We start from the raw sequence: 22,681 nt of genomic DNA on the forward strand, positions 1-22,681 counted from the left end.
CACCTAAATGCATACTTTTACAACAAAATACTTAAACATGTAAATTTGTCCTTGAAATACTGTAGAATTCAATTAATTTCTATGAAGAACTGCTTCTACTGGGGAGTGCCAATATGGCCAACCTGTGACTTCAAATGGTCGTCACTAGTTACGAAAGCCACAAAGTCATAAACCCCAACTATTTCAAAAATTGATATTTTTTTATTTTAACTAGGCAATTCAGTTAAGAACAATTTCTCATTTTACAATGACGGCCTACCCCGGCTAAACCCTTCCCCAACCCAGAAGACGCTGGGCAAATTGTGTGCTGCCCTATGGGACCCCTGATAACGCCCGGTTGTGATAGACCGCTACGACACTCGGGAGCTCTATCTTCTTAAAATCTTATTTCAAACCTAACTTTAACCACTCTGCTAACCTTATGCATAACCCTAACCTTTAAATTAAGAAAACATCACATTTTTGTATTGATACATTTGTACAATATAGCCTATTTTTATATATACATCTAGTGCTTCTACACCTGCATTGCTTGCTGTTTGGGGTTTTAGACTGCGTTTCTGTACAGCACTTTGTGACATCAGCTGGTGTAAGAGGGGCTTTATAAATATTGATTTTAATTATATAAATCATTGGGACGAACGGATTCGGTTCTCAGCTGAGTTTCGTCAGTTGTCATAATGAGCCTCTAGAAACTTCAGCAATAATTTTAAACTTGTCTGCCGAAGTTGGGACTTGGGAGTGTTCAGACTGTGAACTTCAGTCATTCCGTTTTTATCGGACTACAAAAACAATACATGTGATAATTAGCTGTCATTTTTGCCAGATTAGCAACACTATCTAGCTACTTCTCGCTTACTTATTACTATGCCACATTTTTTGCAGTTTTTGTTAATTAACTAACGTTAACCTATCTGACAAGACGGCAACTCCGTATGCAACCTGTTTTCAGAGATACAAAACCATCGCACTGGATTCACACCGGTTAGTCGTCACTTTAGCCAGCGGCTACATTGGCATGTCAAGGTGACATCCATATTCCAGATGGTTATTTCTCAATTGTTCCCACTTTTATAAGCGTTAACTAGCGCCATGCTGCTGCTGTTAGCATAATAGACCTAGCTGGGGAGGGCTCATCAGGACGAATCGACTGTGAACCGAATTACAATCGTCTCCCAGTTTCAACTGCGCAACCTACGTCATCAATTTCGGCACCAGGCGTTTCCGTATAGCCTATCCCAATGAAAATTCTCAACTTTAGCTCGCCATGTATATAATTTGTTTATGCATTTGAGTATTTAATTTAGCTAAACATTATTGCTTGCACCAGGACCATGAAAGGGGAACGTTTCACGTGCTTACAATCACCAAACGAATTAATTGTAAATAGCCATGTGGTTCTTTAGCAACTGAGCTAGCAAACGTTACTCAACACATAGCCGCTAGTTGTTTTTCAGCATTCAAAGGGCTATTAGTCGTGCAAACATCGCCACTAGTTTGTGATGGACTTTACAGAGGAAGAAGAAATGGAGACACGTGATAAAGAACAAGGTAAGTAATGTATGAAGGTTTTTTTTCAAGACTTAACTAACTGTCCCCGGGGTGTGAAGTGACTTGACCAGGTGGCCAGGGATCATTGAGCTGTGCATTTTGGATAAGAGTTCAAGCAACCATTTTGTATGTAGCTCAATTAGGCATGTTTATCTTTGTTCACTGTAAATTAGCTGGAAATGCAGTAAGGTTTTGCCTGTCACTCTGTCATTGCCCCTTGTCTGTCTCTTCTGTGGACTGTTTGTCTGACTAGTTGGTTCTGTCTGACTGCTCATTGTCTAGTTGTGGTTGTCAGTCTGTCTATATGGCTGTCTATCACTGTTGTCGATACATATGTCTCTCTGGTTGGTCGTATGTTTGATTTCTTAGACATCTGTCTGACTGGTTTGCTGTCTGACTGACTGGTTGGTCATCTGTCTATGTCTGTCCTTTGGTTACAGCCTGGGGTAGGGAGGACTTGATAACGCTCCTGCATGGTATCAAAGGAAACATTCCCAAAGCTGACATGAGTATTTACACTAAAGGGGAGAGGACACTGGACTGGGACAAGGTGGCTTTTGGTCCCTACTCTCCACAGATGTGTCATCAGAAGTGGAAGGAACTATCAAAAAAGGTGGGTGACTTCTGGCCTAGAAACCCTAGCCTGGTCCCAGATCTGTTTGCACTCTATAGCTGAGTTGGCTATACAGCACTAACATATCTGGGACCAGGATAGGCAATTTCTCCTGAGACAGACAGCGTTTCATAAGAGTTGGCTACCTTGCTATACGTTAAGTAAATTAGTTAGACTACTCTTGTACGTTTGTTCTTGGTTCTCATGGGATATGAAATGCCAGTCAAAATATTCATACATTGGTTCACATGAACTTAGTACAGAGATGTACAAAGTAATGTCTATCATTTGCATTTTAGTCATTTAGCAGACACCTATCCAGAGCTGACATTTTTGTACTGGTCCCTCGTGGAAATCGAACCCACCATCCCAATGTTGCAAGCACCATGCTCTACCAACTGAGCCACACGGGATACTATCAAAACATACTATCTCTGTGTTTCTCTCTAAGATGCGCAAGGTTCGTTCTCTAGCAGAGCTGGTCACTGAAGCTGAGGTTGCCTTTGAAAACCCTTTCCAGTGCCAGAACTGGAAGGTAAGTGAACTCTGTCTAACTCCTGTAAATGTCCCTTTTCAACCTATAGAATGCCGCTTAAAGTAATAGAGTAGAACAGGGATCTCCAACCTTTCCTAACATGAGAGCTACTTAAAATTTTTTTTAACATAGCAAGCTACTAATTATTCTCTAGCTTTCAAATAGGGACATTGTTCTCTTCCCCCCTGCAACTCTTCCCCGTCCTTAGTGTTCCAAGAGAAAGTAGTGCACTATGTTTTCTGGTAATATACAGTACCAGTCAAAAGTTTGGACACACCTACTCATTCAACGGATTTTCTTTATTTTTACTATTTTCTGCATTGTACAATACGTGAAGACATCAAAACTTTGAAATAACTCATATGGAATCATGTAGTAAGCAAAAAAGTGTTAAACAAATAAAAATGTATTTATATTTTAGATTCTTCAAAGTAGCCACTCTTTGCCTTGATGACAGCTTTGGACAAGCTTGGCATTCTCTCAACCAGCTTCACCTGGAATGCTTTTCCAACAGTCTTGAAGGAGTAACCACATATGCTGAGCACTTTTGGCTGATTTTCCTTCAAATCATCCCAAACCATCTCAAATGGGTTGAGGTCGGGTGATTGTGGAGACCAGGTCATCTGATGCAGCACTCCATTCCTCCCCTTTGTCAAATAGCCCTTACACAGTCTGGAGGGGTGTTGGGTCATTGTCCTGTTGAAAACAAATGATAGTCCCACTAAGCCCAAACCAGATAGGATGGTGCATCGCTGCAGAATGCTGTGGTAGCCATGCTGGTTAAGTGTGCCTTGAATTCTAAAAAATCACGACAGTATCACCAGGAAAGCACCATCATACCTCCTCCATGCTTCTCAGTGGGAACCACACATGCTGAGATCATCCGTTCACCCACACCGAGATGGCGGTTCGAACCAAAAATCTCAAATTTGGACTCATCAGACCAGAGGACAGATTTCCACCGGTCTAATGTCCATTGCTCGTGTTTCTTGGCCTAAGCAAGTCTCTTCTTATTATTGGTGTCCTTTAGTAGTGGTTTCTTTGTAGCAATTCGACCATGAAGGCCTGACTCACACAGTCTCCTCTGAACAGTTGATGTTGAGATGACTGTTGAACTCTGAAGCATTTATTTGGGCTGCATTTTCTAAGGCTGGTAACTCTAATGAACTTAAACTCTGCAGCAGAGGTAACTCTGGGTCTTCCTTTCCTGTGGCGGTCCTCATGAGACAGTTTCATTATAGAAGTTGATGTTTTTTGCAACTGCACTTGAAGAACATTTTAAAAGTTTTTGGAATGCTCCACATTGACGGACCTTCATGCCTTGAAGTAATGGACTGTCGTTTTTCTTTGCTTATTTGAGGTGTTCTTGCTGTAATATGGGCTTGGTCTTTTAGGGCTAGCTTCTGTATACCTTGTCACAACACAACTGATTGGCTCAAACGCATTAAGAAGGAAAGAAATTCCACAAATTAACATTTAACAAGGTACACCTGTTAATTGAAATGCATTCCAGGTGACTACCTAATGATTCTGGTTGAGAGAAGCATGTGCAAAGCTGTCACCAACACTTTTTTTGGTTACTACATGATTCCATATGTGTTATTACATAGTTTTGATGTCTTCACTATTTTTCTACAATGTAGAAAATAGTTTAAAAAAATAAAGAAAAACCCTTGAATGAGTAGGTGTGTCCAAATGTTTGACTGGTACTGTACCTGGTAAAATAATGGTTAATAAACAATTAAGGGGGGTCTAGAAGAAAACAAACAAATTTAGATTTTCTTTAATTGTGCATCTAGTGAGTGAGGAATGTGCATCTAATGTGCTGGACTAGCAATGGTCCTGTGCTGCTGCTCATTTCAATGCAAAATTTGCAAGTAACAGAGAAATGATATACTTCTGCCAGGTAAGCCTACTTTGCAGTTAACATTTAATTTAGACGGTTTTGGGGAAAGTATGTCTGTCTACCGATGACGGTTATCACATCAACTGGCTACACTGAGAGTGATAGACAAACCCGCCCAATACACAGACGGGCAATAGTGCTAGAAATTAATTGGCAGATGTTGTGTTTGGCTTTTTAAGCCTTTAGTGGCTAACCAGGGGTGGGATTATTTTTTTTAAGCCTTAATTTAACTAGGCAAGTCGGTTATGAACAAAATCTCATTTTCAATGACAGCCTAGGAACAGTGGGTTATGTGCCTTGTTCAGGGGCAGAGCGACAGATTTTTACCTTGTTAATGTTCGGTTGATTAAATAGTAGCTGGGAACTTGCGGTGTCTGTACTTGTGAGGTTTATTTATGACAGTTTGCAGTGGAACGTGAAAAATTGCATGTGCTTTCAGAACTGTTTGGCGAGCTACTCATAGGTGGGCTGTGAGCTACTGGTCGCTCGTGATCGTCCTGTTGGAGACCCTGGAGTAGACCTAGAAAATTCCACCTGCTGTAGGCATTGAACATATCACCCTCCCTAGGAGAGGGGGTGACCTCGACAATTTATTGTTATAACGAGAGGCTGCCTGGATCTTTAATTTAAAGACTCTTGCTCCCTTCGGTCTCAACGTAGACTTTGATCTGAAGCCATTATTGTGATTTTTCTATTCATTGCAAATGTTTGTAGGCCTATGTATTCAAATTGTGTCTGTGTATGCTATCCACTCATGTTTTTGTATGTTCTTATATCTGAGAATTAACCAATGATATCAGGCCACACCCGGCCATGATTAGACACTGTATAAACTAGTGACCCGCAGTGTTTGTCATTATACCCTGATGAAGACAGCTTGTCTGTCGAAACGTTGGTTATTAGGTTATTCAATTATTGCATCTGAGCTCCTAGAGTGTGCGGCTCTCTTTCTTTTCTATAGTCAAGTGGCAAACTGGTATTTTTTTAAAGTTATTGTTCATCACTAGGATTTGAACTGTTCCTGTTGGAAAAACAATATCTTATGTATAAATACAGTAATGTACAAGGGTGAAAAAAAGTGTTGTTTTTTTAGACACAAGTGCAAATTTCATGGAGTAGGCCATTCAAGGAGTTGGTCTGATGGTGCCATCTGGCTTTCATCGACCTCCCCCATGCTTGAAGAACAATAGAGGAGCAATTGAGAGAAAAGAGGAAAGGCCCACCCCCTACACTTGTGCCATGTCAGAGATGTGCCTTTTGTAAAGTGAATTGGGTGGTAAAATTAGCTGAAAAGTAGACTGGAGTAGGACTTCAAGAGGATGTTTAACATATTTGAGAAACTTCTCTGTTCTTTTGCAGATACACCCTGACTTCCCAAGGAGACCTGCCCCGTCAAACAGCATCTTCGCTAAAGAGAACTTTAAAAAGTTTGCGAAGCAGCAGCCTGAAATGACACCTCCTGAACTCTTTAAGTTAATGAATGAGAAGTATAATGAGCTCCCAGAGCACAAGAAGGTGTGTCAGTGTGTGAACTGCTTTTTATAGTCATAATGGCAATAATCTCCCATTTTCAAGTTGCTATAGTGCAATTTATTTATCCTCAAATTCTTTGGTTTGAGGTAGACTAAGAAACCTTTGACCTATAAACTTGACTGACTGGTTGATTACTTCCTATTTCTGGTTTATAGGCAAAATATATTGTGAAGTTCCAGAAAGAGAAGGAAATGTATGAGAAACGCATGAGGAAGTTGAGGTAAAAATGTATTGAGCTGTCTGTTGCTCTCTTGATGTCATAGATGCATGTTTGTTTGTTGTTTTGACTTTCTAAAGTCTCAACTGAACCAATGCTCCTCCAGGAAAGAGTACTCTGGGTGGAAGAAGGTACCAAGAGACTGTTTAAAGAACATAAAAGGGCCCCTCACACCCCACGGGCTCTGGTACCGCCATGAGAGGAGGGAATTCCTTCTAGCCAACCCAGGTGTGAGTGTCATAGCTGTCAACCAATCTAATGTAATCTGTTCAAGGCTTTTTTTTATTTTATTTTTTTATATTTTACAAGGCTAGCTAGTGGAGGGGTCGGAGATGTTAATCAGCAAAGGCCGATGTGTCTTCAGAGTTCAGCAATCTGCTTCTACTAAACAACTTATAATATGTTTTGGCATATTCTTTATATAGAGGAATGACTGATTATCCTGACCTCCCAGTGACTGTTCCAATACACAATTAATTTAATTTAACTGTTATTTATACAGGTTAGTCTTGCTGATGAAACATTGCATAAGAAACACATGAACTGCAGGTGATATGTCTCATATCATGTCTCTCTCCACAGGCCAAAAGAGACAGTATCAGGCAGAGTATTGTGCAGAAGATGCGCTGGTCCAAGCTACCTGACGAGGAGAAACTCAAGTGGATCAATTGCTCTCTGGAGCAGCAGACACAGTATGAGGTGGGTGTTTTGCTGATGTGTTTATGGCCTAGAATACAATATTTTTACTGAGTTACAGTTCATATAAGGAAATCAGTCTATTGAAATCAATTCATTAAGCCCTAATCTATAGATTTCACGACTGGGCAGGGGCACAGCCATAGGTGGGCCTGGGAGGGCATAGGCCCACCAATTTGGGAGCCAGGCCTACCCAATCAGAATGAGTTTCTCCCCACAAAAGGACTTTATTACAGACAGAAATACTCCTCAGTTTCATTAGCTGTCTGGGTGGCTGGTCATACATGATCCCGCAGGTGAAGAAGCCAGAAGTGGAGATCCTGGGCTGGCCTGGTTACATGTGGTCTGCGGTTCTGAGGCTGGTTGGACATATTGCCAAAATCTCTAAAACAAAGTTTGTGGTGCCTTATAGTAAAGAAATTAACATTAAATTCTCTGGCAACAGCTCTAGTGAAAATTCCTGCAATCGGCATGCCAATTGCATGCTCCCTCAAAACTTGAGACATCTGTGGCGTTGTGTGACAACTGCACAAATGGCTTTTCATTGTTCCCAGCACAAGGTGCACCTGTGTAAAGATCATGCTATTTAATCCTCTTCTTGATGCAGATTTACTTGGCAAAGGAGAAATGCTCACTAACTGGGATGTAAACAAATTTGTGCACAATTTGAGAGAAAATAAGCTTTTTGTACATACAGAACATTTCTGGGGTCTTTTTAATTCTGCTCATGATACACGGGACCAACACTTTACATGTTGCGTTTATATTTTTGTTCAGTATTTTGTTTGACTCTGGGTCAAACTTGGAACATTGTTATACCAGAGACACGATACATCAGGAGTAATACTATAGTATGTGAGGAGTGATGGAGACTGGTTTTTACATCAGAAGTTAATGGTTATCTGTAGGAGCCCAGATGGCTTTGGAATGTGCTGGGTAGAGGGGAGGCAGTCACGGGAGTGCTATAGGTGATACGGGTGGAGAGCTATGGATTAGGCATCAAGGGGGTTGAGGTCAGGTCATAAGGGAAGAGGAGCTGTTTATTACCCCGTCACTTCGTCTTCCTGTCGAACCATAAAGATGTAAGGATTGGAGAGAAGGAGGAGTGCATTTAAATTGGAGTATATACAGTGCCTTGCGATAGTATTCGGCCCCCTTGAACTTTGTGACCTTTTGCCACATTTCAGGCTTCAAACATAAAGATATAAAACTGTATTTTTTTGTGAAGAATCAACAACAAGTGGGACACAATCATGAAGTGGAACGACATTTATTGTATATTTCAAACTTTTTTAACAAATCAAAAACTGAAAAATTGGGAGTGCAAAATTATTCAGCCCCCTTAAGTTAATACTTTGTTGCGCCACCTTTTGCTGCAATTACAGCTGTAAGTCGCTTGGGGTATGTCTCTATCAGTTTTGCACATCGAGAGACTGAATTTTTTTCCCATTCCTCCTTGAAAAACAGCTCGAGCTCAGTGAGGTTGGATGGAGAGCGTTTGTGAACAGCAGTTTTCAGTTCTTTCCACAGATTCTCGATTGGATTCAGGTCTGGACTTTGACTTGGCCATTCTAACACCGGGATATGTTTATTTTTGAACCATTCCATTGTAGATTTTGCTTTATGTTTTGGATCATTGTCTTGTTGGAAGACAAATCTCCGTCCCAGTCTCAGGTCTTTTGCAGACTCCATCAGGTTTTCTTCCAGAATGGTCCTGTATTTGGCTCCATCCATCTTCCCATCAATTTTAACCACCTTCCCTGTCCCTGCTGAAGAAAAGCAGGCCCAAACCATGATGCTGCCACCACCATGTTTGACAGTGGGGATGGTGTGTTCAGGGTGATGAGCTGTTGCTTTTACGCCAAACATAACGTTTTGCATTGTTGCCAAAAAGTTCAATTTTGGTTTCATCTGACCAGAGCACCTTCTTCCACATGTTTGGTGTGTCTCCCAGGTGGCTTGTGACAAACTTTAAACAACACTTTTTATGGATATCTTTAGGAAATGGCTTTCTTCTTGCCACTCTTCCATAAAGGCCAGATTTGTGTAATATACGACTGATTGTTGTCCTATGGACAGAGTCTCCCACCTCAGCTGTAGATCTCTGCAGTTCATCCAGAGTGATCATGGGCCTCTTGGCTGCAACTCTGATAAGTCTTCTCCTTGTATGAGCTGAAAGTTTAGAGGGACGGCCAGGTCTTTGTAGATTTGCAGTGGTCTGATACTCCTTCCATTTCAATATTATCGCTTGCACAGTGCTCCTTAGGATGTTTAACCTCTTGAAACTCCCCATCCCGGATCCGGGATCGTGACTAAAGCCTCAGGCTCATTAGCATAACGCAACGTTAACGATTTCTGAAAATCGCAAATAAAATGAAAATAATGCGTCTGCTCTCAAGCTTAGCCTTTTCTTAACAACACTGTCATCTCAGATTTTCAAAATATGCTTTTGAACCATAGAAATTGACTAATTTGTGTAAGAGTATGCTAAGCTAGCTTAGCATTTTGAGTAGCATTTAGCACGCAACATTTTCACAAAAAACAGATAACCAAATAAATAAAATCATTTACCTTTGAAGAGCTTCGGATGTTTTCAATGAGGAGACTCTCAGTTACATACCAAATGCGCAGTTTTTCCTGAAAGCGTCTGTGTGTAGGAGAAATCGTTCCGTTTTGTACATCGCATCTGGCTACCGAAACGAACCGAAAATTCAGTCACCTACAACGTCAAACTTTTTCCGAATTAACTCCATAATATCGACCGAAACATGGCAAACGTTGTTTGGAATCAATCCTCAAGGTGTTTTTTCACATATCTCTTCATTGATATATCGTTCGTGGAAGCCTGCATTCTCCTCTGAATTCTGTGGAAAAATACTTGCAGCTGACTTTTGCGCACCAATTTCGGCGCAGGACACCGGGCGGACACCTGGTAAATGTGGTCTCTTATGGTCAATCTTCCAATGATATGCCTACAAATACGTCACAATGCTGCAGACACCTTGGGGAAACGACAGAAAGGGCAGACTTACTCCTCTCGCATTCACAGCCATATAAGGAGACAATGGAAAACAGAGCCTCAAAAATCCTGCTCATTTCCTGGATGCCGTCTCATCTTGGTTTTGCCTGAAGCTCACGTTCTAGGGCACGCACAGAACATATCTTTGCAGTTCTGGACACGTCAGAGTGTTTTCTTTCGAAAGCTATAAATTATATGCATAGTCGAGCATCTTTTTGTGACAAAATATCTTGTTTAAAACGGGAACGTTTTTCATCCAAAAATGAAATAGCGCCCCCATAGCATCAAGAGGTTAAAGCTTGGGAAATCTTTTTGTATCCAAATCCGGCTTTAAACTTATTCACAACAGTATCTCGGACCTGCCTGGTGTGTTCCTTGTTCTTCATGATGCTCTCTGCGCTTTTAACGGACCTCTGAGACTATCACAGTGCAGGTGCATTTATACGGAGACTTGATTACACACAGGTGGATTGTATTTATTTATCATCATTAGTCATTTAGTTCAACATTTGATCATTCAGAGATCCTCACTGAACTTCTGGAGAGAGTTTGCTGCACTGAAAGTAAAGGGGCTGAATAATTTTGCACGCCCAATTTTTCAGTTTTTGATTTGTTAAAAAAGTTTGAAATATCCAATAAATGTCGTTCTACTTCATGATTGTGTCCCACTTGTTGATTCTTCACAAAAAAATACAGTTTTATATCATTATGTTTGAAGCCTGAAATGTGGCAAAAGGTCGCAAAGTTCAAGGGGGCCGAATACTTTCGCAAGGCACTGTATATACACTTTTGTTGGTGGAAACCATGTTTTGTCTCATGCTGCTGTATTGATCCTCTGGGAAGAGTAAACTTGGTTAAGCTTTCATAGTGTCTGTTGAGGTTTTTACTCTGAGAATTAGAAGCTAACAATATGTTCACTATCACAATGTTCCACAATGCAAAGTTCCAGGACACATTTATGGTTTGGGTTGTTGATTTTGCATCACATGAATCACTCAGCCATGTACAACTCTCATGTTGCAGGAGGAGCACCCAGAGAATAACAGGAGTCGGAAGGCCAAGCATAAGCCACTTCTACGCAAGAGTGAGAGACTGTTGAAGGACTTGGCAGACGGAAAACCTGACAAACCCCCATTGTAAGTCACTGGGCCTCCCTTTACTATAAAGGGCTACCTTTGCCAAAGTTAGTAACTGTTGCATGAGTAAACAGAAAGATAGTCGCACATTCTCTAAATATGCTCCCAATAATTTAGTGTGTGAACGACGTTTCGGCACATAGTGCCTTCTTCAGGCTAGAACATTGGTGTTAACCCATACTGTAAATATGCTCATAATAATTGTATTTTTTATTTTCACACACGTATACTGTTCCGTAAGTCAGCAGCTCTCCAACATTGAGTCCACTCATGCTTTTTACAGAGTTTTTGCATGAGTGCCAATTCATTTTTCAAATATAGATATGTTTTCAATACGCAGTGCATTCAGAAAGTATTCAGACCCCTTGACTTTTTCCACATTTTGTTACGTTACTGCCTTATAAAATGTCTTCATTTTCCCCCCTTATTAATCTACATAATACCCCATAATGACAAAGTGAAAACGGGCAAATTTATAAATAATGAACAAATACCTTTATTTACATAAGTATTTAGACCATTTTGATATTAGACACTACATTATGCTCAGGTGCATCCTGTTTCCATTGATCCTCCTTGAGATGTTTCTACAACTTGATTGGAGTCCACCTGTGGTAAATTCAATTGATTAGACATGATTTGGGAAGGCACATGCCTGTCTATATAAGGTCCCACCATTGACAGTGTATGTCAGAGCAAAAACCAAGCCATGGAGGTTGAAGGAATTGTCCGTAGAGCTCCGAGACAGGATTGTTTCGATGCTCAGATCTTGGTACGGTAACCATAACATTTTTGCAGCATTGACGGTCCCCAAGAACACAGTGGCCTCATCATTCTTAAGTGGATGAAGTTTGGAACCACCAAGACTCTTCCTTGAGCTGGCTGAATAATCGGGGGAGAACTGAGAAATCGGGAGAGAAGGGCCTTGCTCAGGGAGGTGACCAAGAACCCGATGGTCACTCTTAGAGAGCTCTAGAGTACATCTATGGAGATGGGAGAACCTTTCAGAAGGACAACCATCTCTGCAGCACTCCGCTCTCAGGCCTTTATGGCAGAGTGGCCAGACGGAAGACACATGACAGCCTGCTTGGAATTTGCCAAACAACACCTTAAGGACTCCGACCATGAGAAACAAGATTCTTTTGTCTGATGAAACCAAGATTGAACTCTTTGGCCTGAATGCCAAATGTCACATCTGGAGGATACCTGGCACCATCCCTACGGTGAAGCATGGTGGTGGCAGCATTGTGGGGATGTTTTTCAGCGGTAGGGACTGGGAGACTAGTCAGGATTGAGGGAAAGATAAACAGAGAGAACATCAGTCTCAACAGTGAAGAGGCGACTCCGGGATGCTGGCCTTATGGCTTTTTCTTTGCAACTCTGCCCAGAAGGCCAGCATCCCGGAGTCGCCTCATCACTGTTAACGTTGAGAGTGGTGTTTTGCGGGTACAATTTAATGAAGTTGCCAGTTGAAGACTTGCGAGGCGTCTATTTCTCAAACTAGACACTCTAATGTACTTGTCCTCTTGCTCAGTTGTGCACTGGGGCCTCCCACTCTTACTATTCTGGTTAGAGCAAGTTTGCACTGTTCTATGAAGGGAGTAGTACACAGCATTGTACGAGATCTTTCTTGGCAATTTCTTGCATGGAATAGCCTTCATTGCTTCTACACCTGCATTGCTTGCTGTTTGGGGTTTTAGGCTGGGTTTCTGTACAGCACTTTGAGATATCAGCTGATGTAAGAAGGGCTATATAAATACATTTGATTTGATTTCTCAGAACAAGAATAGACTGACGAGTTTCAGAAGAATATTCTTTGTTTCTGGCCATTTTGAGCCTGTAGTGCTTCAGATACTCAACTCGTCTAAAGAAGCCCAGTTTTATTGTTTCTTTTAATTAGACCAACAGTTTTCAGCTGTGCTTACATAATTGCAAAAAGGTTTTCTAATGATCAATTAGCCTTTAAAATCTGAAACTTGGATTAGCTAACACAACGTGCCATTGGAACACAGGAGTGATGGTGGCTAATAATGGGTGCCTGTACGCCTATGTAGATATTCCATTCAAAATCAGCCGTTTCCAGCTACAATAGTCATTTACAACATTAACAATGTTACAATGTATTTCTGATCAATTTGATATTGTTCTAATGGACCAAATTGCTTTTCTATCAAAATCAAGGAGATTTCTAAATGACCCCAAACTTTTGAACGGTAGTGTATGTGATATTTCAGATTTGTATTATTTAAGTTGCCAAAATGTCAAACAGTTTGAGCTATTGTTTGTAGAGTGTGTGTGTGTGGGGGGGGGGGGGGGGTTTAATACATTTTAGAATAAGGCTGTAATGTAACAAAATCAGGACAAGGTCAAGGGGTCTGAATACTTTCTGAATGCACTGTAAATGGCCATGTCATATTTACAGTGGTTGAGTTTGTGGTCATGCCTGCCTTTTTAAGGTTGAATTAACCATGTGTTTGTGGTTTAGGAAGGGTTACAACCTTTTCTGTAAGGAACAGAAAGCCACCATACAGGGAGAGGGATTCTCTAACACCCAGTATTTGGTGATTTGCTCCCAGCGCTGGAAAAAAATGACAAAGAGTAAAAAGGAAGCCTACCAGAGACGCTGTGACAAGGTTAATTGGAGAAAATGAATGCTCCGTTAAACCCTTTTTGGTATTTCGTATGTATTTTCATGTTTGGGGGCAAGTCTGTTGAGAAGCTGCTCTTTTAATCTCTTATTGTGAAGACAAACATGAAATGTCTGACCTCCAATTCAACTTTCTGTGTTTTTCTGTGTTTTTCAGTTAAAGAAAGAATACGAGGTCAACATGAACCAATTTTTGTGTGTAAGTTTTCTCTTAATTTCAAAAACTGTCTACGTTTGTAATGACTGATTAGCATGTTAGGTGAACACTTAAACTGATACACTAGCAATTTTGAGGCAATATTTCTGAGAAATTTTGCTGGTAACAGAGTGGGGTATGAGATACTGGCACAATAATGAGCCATATGGACATGGAATAATATATATACACTACCAGTCAAAAGTTTTAGAGCACCTACTCATTCAAGGGTTTTCTCTTCTTTTTACTATTTAATACATTGTAGAATAATAGTGACGACATTAACTATGAAAAAAACACATGGAATCATGTATAGTCGTGGCAAAATGTTTTGAGAATGACACAAATATTAATTTCCACAAAGTTTGCTGCTTCAGTGTCTTTAGATATTTTTGTCAGATGTTACTATGGAATACTGAAGTTTAATTACAATTGACAATTACATGAAGTTGATGCAAAGAGTCAATATTTGCAGTTTTGATACTTCTTTTTCAAGACCTCTGCAATCTACCCAGTCATGCTGTCAATTAACTTCTGGGCCACATCCTGACTGATGGCAGCCCATTCTTGCATAATCAATGCTTGGAATTTGTCGGAGTTTGTCAGAATTTGTGGGTTTTTGTTTGTCTATCCGCCTCTTGAGGATTGACCACAAGTTCTCAATGGGATTAAGGTCTGGGGAGTTTCCTGGCCATGGACCCAAAATATCTATGTTTTGTTCCCCGGGGCACTTAGTTATCACTTTTTCCTTATGGCAAGGTGCTCCATCATGCTGGAAAAGGCATTGTTTGTCACCAAACTGTTCCTGGATGGTTGGGAGAAGTTACTTTTGGAGGATGTGTTGGTACAATCCTTTATTCATGGCTGTGTTCTTATGCAAAATTGTGAGTGAACCCACTCCATTGGCTGAGAAGCAACCCCACAGATGAATGGTCTCAGGATGCTTTACTGTTGGCATGACACAGGACTGATGATGGCACTCACCTTGTCTTCTCCGAACAAGCCTTTTTCCGGATGCCCCAAACAATCGGAAAGGGGATTCATCAGAGAAAATGACTTTACCCCAGTCCTCAAGCAGTCCAATCCCTGTACCCTTTGCAGAATATCACTCTGTCCCTGATGTTTTTCCTGGAGAGAAGTGGCTTCTTTGCTGCCCTTCTTGACACCAGGCCATCCTCCAAAAGTCTTCACCTCACTGTGCGTGCAGATGCACTCACACCTGACATTCCTGAGCAAGCTCTGTACTGGTGGTGCCCTGATCCCGCAGCTGAATCAACTTTAGGAGACGGTCCTGGTGCTTGCTGGACTTTCTTGGGCTCCCTGAAGCCTTCACAACAATTGAACCGCTCTCCTTGAAGTTCTTGATGATCCGATAAATGGTTGATTAACGTGCAATCTTACTGGCAGCAATATGCTTGCCTGTGAAGCCCTTGTTGTGCAAAGCAATGATGACAGCACGTTTTTCCTTGCAGGTAACCATATTTGACAGAGGAAGAACAATGAGTCCAAGCACCACCCTCCTTTTGAAGCTTCCAGTCTGTAATTTGAACTCAATCAGCATGACAGAGTGATCTCCAGCCTTGTCCTCGTCAACACTCACACCTGTGTTAATGAGAGAATCACTGACATGTCAGCTGGTCCTTTTTTTTGGCAGGGTTGAAATGCAGTGGAAATGTTTTTGGGGGATTCAGTTAATTTGCATGGCAAAGAGGGACTTTGCAATTAATTGCAATTAATCTGATCACTCTTCATAACGTTCTGGAGTATATGCAAATTGCCATCATCAAACTGAGGCAGCAGACTTTGAAAATTATTTTTTGTGTCATTCTCAAAACTTTTGGCCACGATTGTATGTAAGGTCCCACAGTTGACAGTGCATGTCAGAGCAAAAACCAAGCATTGGGGCTGAAGGAATTGTCCATAGAGCACCGAGACAGGATTGTCTCGAGGTACCGATCTGTGGAAGGGTACCAAAACATTTCTGCAGCATTGAAGGTCCCCAAGAACACAGTGGCCTCCATCATTCTTAAATGGAAGAAGTTTGGAACCACCAAGACTCTTCCTAGAGCTGGCCGCCTGGTCAAACTGATCAATTGTGGGAGAAGGGCCTTGGTCAGGGAGGTGACCAAGAACCAGATGGTCACTCTGACCGACCTCCAGAATTCCTCTGTGGAGATGGGAGGACCTTCCGGAAGGACAACCGTCTCTGCAGCACTCCGCCACAGGCCTTTATGGTAAAGTGGCCAGACGGAAGCCACTCTTCAGAAAAAGCCACATGACAGCCTGCTTAGAGTTTACCAAAAGGCACCTAAAGGACTCTCAAACCATGAGAAACAAGATTCTCTGGTCTGATGAAACCAAGATTGGACACTTGGCATTCAGGCCAAAGAGATACGTATGGAGGAAACCTGGCACCATCCCTATGATGAAGCATGGTGGTGGTGGCAGCGTCATACTATGGGGATATTTTTCTGCAGCAGGGACCAGGATCAAGCGAAAGATGAACAGAGAAAAGTACCTGCTCCAGAGTGCTCAGGACCTCAGTCTGGGAAGGTTAACCTTCCAACAGGACAATAACCCTAAGCACACAGCCAAGACAACACAGGAGTGATTTCGGGACAAGATAGCTGTGCACCGACTCTTCCCATCCAACCTGACAGCGCTTGAGAGGATCTGCAGAGAAGAATGGGAGAAACTCCCCAAATAGAGGCGTGCCAGGCTTGTAGCGTAATACCCAAGAAGACTTGCGGCTGTAATTGCTGCCAAAGGTGCTTCAGCAAAGTACTGAGTTAAGGGTCTGAATACTTATGTAAATGTGATATTTCCGTTTTTATTTAAAAAAATATTATACATTTGCACAAAAACAAGGATAATGTTTTGTCATTACGGGGTATCGTGTTTAGATTCTGAAATGCACTGTGTGTATTAACGTAGGGATGTGAATGGCCAACATTTCACTTGAGCTCAAACATCTGCTATGTTTTCCAAAACATTTTAATGGGAGATTGAGCACATTGCCCATTTCTACGCTCTGGTTTAAGGATTCCTTAACATTGCGCAGCAATATTGGCCCCCAAAATGACCATTTGTATCGTGGCCTTTAGTCACAATGCTGTCAGAAACATGATGTATGTTTTTGTCCATTCAGACTGTGACAGATAAGGAGCGCATTCTATTGGAGAACAGGAAAAGCATGCAGACCTCAACGTTGGCTGCACAAAAAGGGACGAAAAATAAGTTTCAAGGCGAGCCTAAGAAACCACCTGAGTGAGTATCGCTGGTTGTGGCACAACTGTTCTCTTTATAAGTAATCTGAGTTTGTGAAAATACTTCTGAAAGACTTACTTCTATATACCAATTTGTAAGTCGCTCTGGATAAGAGCGTCTGCTAAATGACTTAAATGTAAATGTAATATTGTTGTGCTGTGCAGATGTATCAGAATACGAGGAAATTATGTGCCTTTTGAAAAATATTCAGTCATTTTCCCTGCAATTCCCCAGTGACAGCATTGAGTGTGACCCCAACTTCTAGCTTTTGAAAACCTTTCTCCACTTCACTGACCCCCCCCCGAACAGGCGGGGTCACACAGTATTTTACAGCGAGAAGATGGCGGAGCTGAGAGCCAAGTCGAGCCACCTCAGCTCCAGGATGTGCATGACCAAGGTCAGCCCACTGTGGAAGAAGCTGGCCCAGAAGGAAAAGGAACACTACCAGAGAATAGCCCAGGAGAGGGCTAGGGAGTACCAAGTAGAGCTGCGCAGCTGGTTTAATGTAAAGTCCAGTCACTCTGGTTGTTTCCCACTTGGCACCCTAATCCCTATACAGTGTACTACTTCTGACCAGGGCCCATAGAGCTCTGGTCAGAAGTAGTGCACTTAGGAATAGGATGCCATTTGGGACAAACCCTCTGTTTCTTTTAGATTTAAATAGACCACAACTCACAACAGTGGTCATATCTGTAAAGTTTCTACTGTTAACTGGTGGTCTTACTATTTTTAACATTTTTCAGACCTTGTCCATGAAGGAACAGGCAAAGTACTTGGATCAAAACCCAAATGTAAGTAGAGATAAAACTGAGAGGAAATTGAGGTGTGTGTATATAGATAAGGCCCTATAAAACGTTAGATTTTTTTTTTCTCTATTGTTTATTTTTCCCCAAATTCCCTTTTCTCCATTTAGTTTTTGAAGGTTTCCATTTACCCCAGTTGTTCTGGTTTTCCCTCTCAAAAGCACACTTTTTAATTTAAAAAATGAGATTGGATGTTGTTAAGTCCACAACAATTCTTAAACCACATCAGGTTACCATTTTTTATGCCTAGAAGGAATTTAGATTTTTGGGTGTAGTTAGTGAACCTTTAATTCCAGTGCGGACCTAGCAAGAGGCTGTTGTTAAGCTGTGTTTTTGTAGCACACGTGATGGTAGAGTTTGCGAAACAAATACCCTCTTGATTGATGCAAATAATCATTGTATCATTCTGTCAGGTAAGCATAGGCTACTTTGTAGTTAATATTTTAATTGAGTTTTTTCATTAGCTTCATCACTAACGTCTACACAAAGTGGTAGACGAGCGCACCGGTCATACACAGACGTGGAGTTCTCTTTGCCTCTTCAGAAAGTTGCAGGAAATACGAATCACGGATACATTCTGTTCATGTCTTATAATAAACTTGACTAAGATTAATTTTCAATACATTTAGTTGATTCCCTAGTTCAATACATTTTAGATTATTCTTGAATTCTGTTTTACTGTCTGGATTCCGCGATTTCCCGGCACCACAGATTGTGTGTGTCTCTGGCTGTCTGTCTCGATTGGCGTGAGTTCTCTTTAGGGTTGATGTTGTATCTATTCTTCAGAAATTGAAAATCCTCGACAACAGAGAGCAGAGATGGATGGCAAAGAAGGGCAGAACATCGGTAAGTTAACACACCACACCTTGTCACCTCCACAACACCACAGCAAAAGACGACATGTTCTGATACAGTGCCTTCAGAAAGTATTCACCCCCCTTGACTTTTTCCACATTTTGTTGTGTTACAGCCCAAATTTAAAACACATTAAATGTATTTTTTTGTCACTGGCTATACCCTATACCCCTTAATGTCAAAGTGGAATCACGTTTTCAAAATTCATAAAAAATGAAAAGCTGAAATGTCTTGCATGCTATTCAACTCCTTTTGTTATGACAAGCCTAAATAAGTTTTGGAGTAACAAATGCAAAAAGGTGGGGGGTACCTAGTCAGTTGTACAACTGAATTCATTCAACTGAAATGTGTCTTCCGCATTTAACCCAACCCCTCTGAATCGGAAAGGGGGGGGGGTGCCTTAATCGACATCCACGTCATCCACGCCCAGGGAACATTGGGTTAACTGCCTTGCTCAGTGGCAGAAGGATAGGTTGTCAGCTTGGGGATTCGATCCAGCAACCTTTTCGGTTACTGGCACATACATACAGTGCCTTCGGAAAGTATTTAGACCCCTTGACTTTATCTATATTTTATTACGTTACAGCCTTATTCTAAAATGTATTAAATATTTTCTTTAGTCATCAATCTACTCACAATACCCCATAATGTCAAAGCGAAAACAGGTTTTTAGAAATGTTTGCAAAAATAATACCTTATTTACTTATTTACACTACTGTTCAAAAGTTTGTGGTCATTTAGAAAGAAAAGCAAAACAAAAATGTGTCTCTTAAAATAACATCAAATTGATCAGAAGCGCAGTGTAGACATTGTTAATGTTGTAAATGACTATTGTAGCTGGAAACGTCTTGTACCCAAGAAGACTCAAGGCTGTAATCCCCGAAGGTGCTTTAACAAAGTATGGAGAAAGGTCTGAATACTTATGTAAATGTGATATTTCAGTTAAAAAAATATTATTATACATTTGCAACAAAAATGAACCTGTTTTTGCTTTGTCATTATGGGTTATCGTGTGTAGATTTGAGGGGGAAAAAACTATTTAATACATTTTAGAGTAAGGCTGTAAGTAACACAATTTGGAAAAAGTCAAGGGGTCTGAATACTTTCTGAATGCACTGTGTCTCTATAGTTTCAAACAGTGTATGCACATCAAATGACTTGCAGGTGCTGGGTTCAAAAAGTAAACAGGTTATAAAGATTGGATACCTGCACGCTGACAAATGCTCTAGTTGTTTCTTTGTACAACATCAGCCTGACGAAGACCTTCGGGTCAAAGCATTGCACAATAAAACTCCTGGAGCATTCATTGGGTATTGTTTATTTAATATTTCTAATACATACCAACAGTACTGCAACAAGTGCTCCTATGGGGTGGAATCCTAACCTGACATGGGTTGTGTCCCAAATGGCATCCTGTTCCCTTTAAAGTGCACTACTTTTGACCAGGGCCTATAGGGTTAGGCATCATTTCAATGTAAGGGTTAAATCCCTCACTGATGTCCAATGAGGATTTCAGCCAGTATCCGCATGTTTCTCTCTAGGACTCGGAGGATGACGACATCGACACATCCAGTGATGAAGATGACTCTGATGAGGTTAGAATAGACACCTTTAAAAACTAAAATAATTAAGCCTTTATTTTGGGTCAATTCGCCATGATAAGTGATCTTGTGTACCTTTTCAGGATGCCGAACATATGATGGAAAAGGAGAATTGGTCAGGGTGCTCCAGTATCAGCTCCAGTTCTGAAGAGGACTCCGATACGGAATGATACTGTCCATAACCTAATGACTGAATTAATGTCATTGACACTTGTCCCAATAAACTCAGGTGTTTATTTTGATCCTTGGCCTTTTTTTTTTTTTTTTTTTGTGCCTTTTTATTTAACAAGGCAAGTCAGTTAAGAAAAAAATTCTTATTTTCAATGATGGCCTAGGAACAGTGGGTTAACTGCCTTCAATGCAGAATGACCTTGTCAGCTCAGGGATTCAATCTTGCAACCTTTCGGTTACTAGTCCAACGCTCCATTTTTTTTTTTTAAGAGGACTCTGATTCAGAATGATGCACACTGCCTATAGTCTAATGTCACTGTGCTTGTTGGAGATACCATTGGAATTCAGTGATCGAAGACTAATGGGACTACCTCAATCTCCCTTTCTTCGTGAGGTCTTCATGTCAATATTCTAGTTTTTGATATTCAATATATATATCACAAGATTCTTAAGCCAATAAAATCATAATTGAACTGTGTTGTGTTGCCATTTGTTGACTGTTCAGGATAAAATGTTAATGAGTTGAAATGTTTTATGATTTTGATTAGGGGACTATCAATCTGCCTCGACAGTTTTATTGCTTGGACATTGTAACAGTGACATAACATTCAGTATCTTGTATCAACAGGACCCAACAATATTCACTGTTATTGATAGTTAAATATGAAATGACCATTTATTCATTGATTTATTCATCAGTTTCCATCAAAACAGAACTCTCGTACTCATGATGTAATGTAGTGCTGCAGATGACGTTTCATGTAAAGTTTGAGAATCATATTGCTGTTCTATCAGATTCATAAAACACGGGCCAAGATGTTAAACGGTCCATTGTGCCAATAGATGGTATGCACTCACATCGCATGGGAGGTTTATTTATTAGACTGGGTTAAGATGTCCATTTTGGGACACATCCTCAGTAGTGTGCCTTCGAATCAGTGGGTGTTTTGGCCTTTAATCACTAAACACCCTCATCAAAGGTGGCCAGCTAAAGGGTGATCAAGCCTTAGCTTGTGTCCCATGCCCAATTAAGATGTCCCACGGGACTATGCAAGGCAGGGGCGTCCTCTTCCCTGAGCCAGCCTTACAGCTGACCGCATATGCCCTCCTCAAGTTGGAGGGATCTGAATTGGGTTCTCATGTGGGGGTGGGGGGGTCATGAAGTTATAGCCCAGCAAGGGTCCTTCTGTTTGATCCAGATCAAACGGAAGTCTGACATCCGTTCACAAATTCAAAGGTTTTACCTGCGCCAGGTGAGCCATTTATTTTTATTATTTTAGATTATCTTTTGAAGTACCTTTTTGTTTATTCACTTTTTTTTTTTTACCTTTATTTTACAAGAACAAATTCTTATTTTCAATGACGGCCTAGGAACAGTGGGTTAACTGCCTGTTCAGGGGCAGAACGACAGATTTTGTACCTTGTCAGCTTGGGGATTTGAACATGCAACCTTTCGGTTACTAGTCCAATTCTCTAACCACTAGGCTACACTGCCGCCCCTGGGTTATTGTAAGGGCTTACCTGGGCTGAAGCCCCTGGGCCCAGGCCTGTTAGTGGCCCAAGAGGCAGGAAGAGAATTGTACAAATAAAGGAAATCCATACAGTATATATTATATATGTAATATATACAGTACCAGTCAAATTTGGACACACTTACAAATTCAAGGGAATGCATTTATTTGTATTATTTTCTACATTGTAGAATAGTAGTGACGACATCAAAAACTATGAAATGACACATTGGGGGGGGGGGGGGTTAAACAAAATATATTTTATATTTGAGATTCTTCAAAGTAGCCACCATTTGCCTTGACAGCTTTGCACACTCTTGGCATTCTGTCACGCAGTCGCCTTGGCATAGATGGTACTAGTAGACTAAACCATGGAAAATGCACCCCACCATAACATGTTACTTGTGTCCCTCATTTATTCAAG

At 41.0% G+C, this 22,681-nt stretch overlaps 1 protein-coding gene across 1 annotated transcript; it reads left to right on the top strand.

The window, feature by feature from the left end:
* The first annotated feature begins 1,060 nt into the window (after nt 1–1,060).
* On the top strand, nt 1,061–21,224 carry LOC135504784 (nucleolar transcription factor 1-like). The gene is made up of 16 exons (XM_064923643.1): nt 1,061–1,551; nt 1,992–2,164; nt 2,616–2,699; nt 5,965–6,120; nt 6,294–6,358; nt 6,462–6,585; nt 6,938–7,054; nt 11,094–11,206; nt 13,692–13,839; nt 14,011–14,052; nt 17,198–17,316; nt 17,626–17,821; nt 18,060–18,107; nt 18,906–18,965; nt 20,516–20,569; nt 20,659–21,224. The coding sequence occupies exons 1-16, from the start codon at nt 1,503–1,505 to the stop codon at nt 20,743–20,745; spliced, it is 1,635 nt and encodes a 544-aa protein (XP_064779715.1). The 5' UTR covers nt 1,061–1,502; the 3' UTR covers nt 20,746–21,224.
* The last annotated feature ends 1,457 nt before the right edge of the window (nt 21,225–22,681 follow it).

Source organism: Oncorhynchus masou, chromosome 18 (genome assembly GCF_036934945.1).
Source record: "Oncorhynchus masou masou isolate Uvic2021 chromosome 18, UVic_Omas_1.1, whole genome shotgun sequence".
Classification (NCBI taxonomy): Eukaryota; Metazoa; Chordata; class Actinopteri; order Salmoniformes; family Salmonidae; genus Oncorhynchus; species Oncorhynchus masou.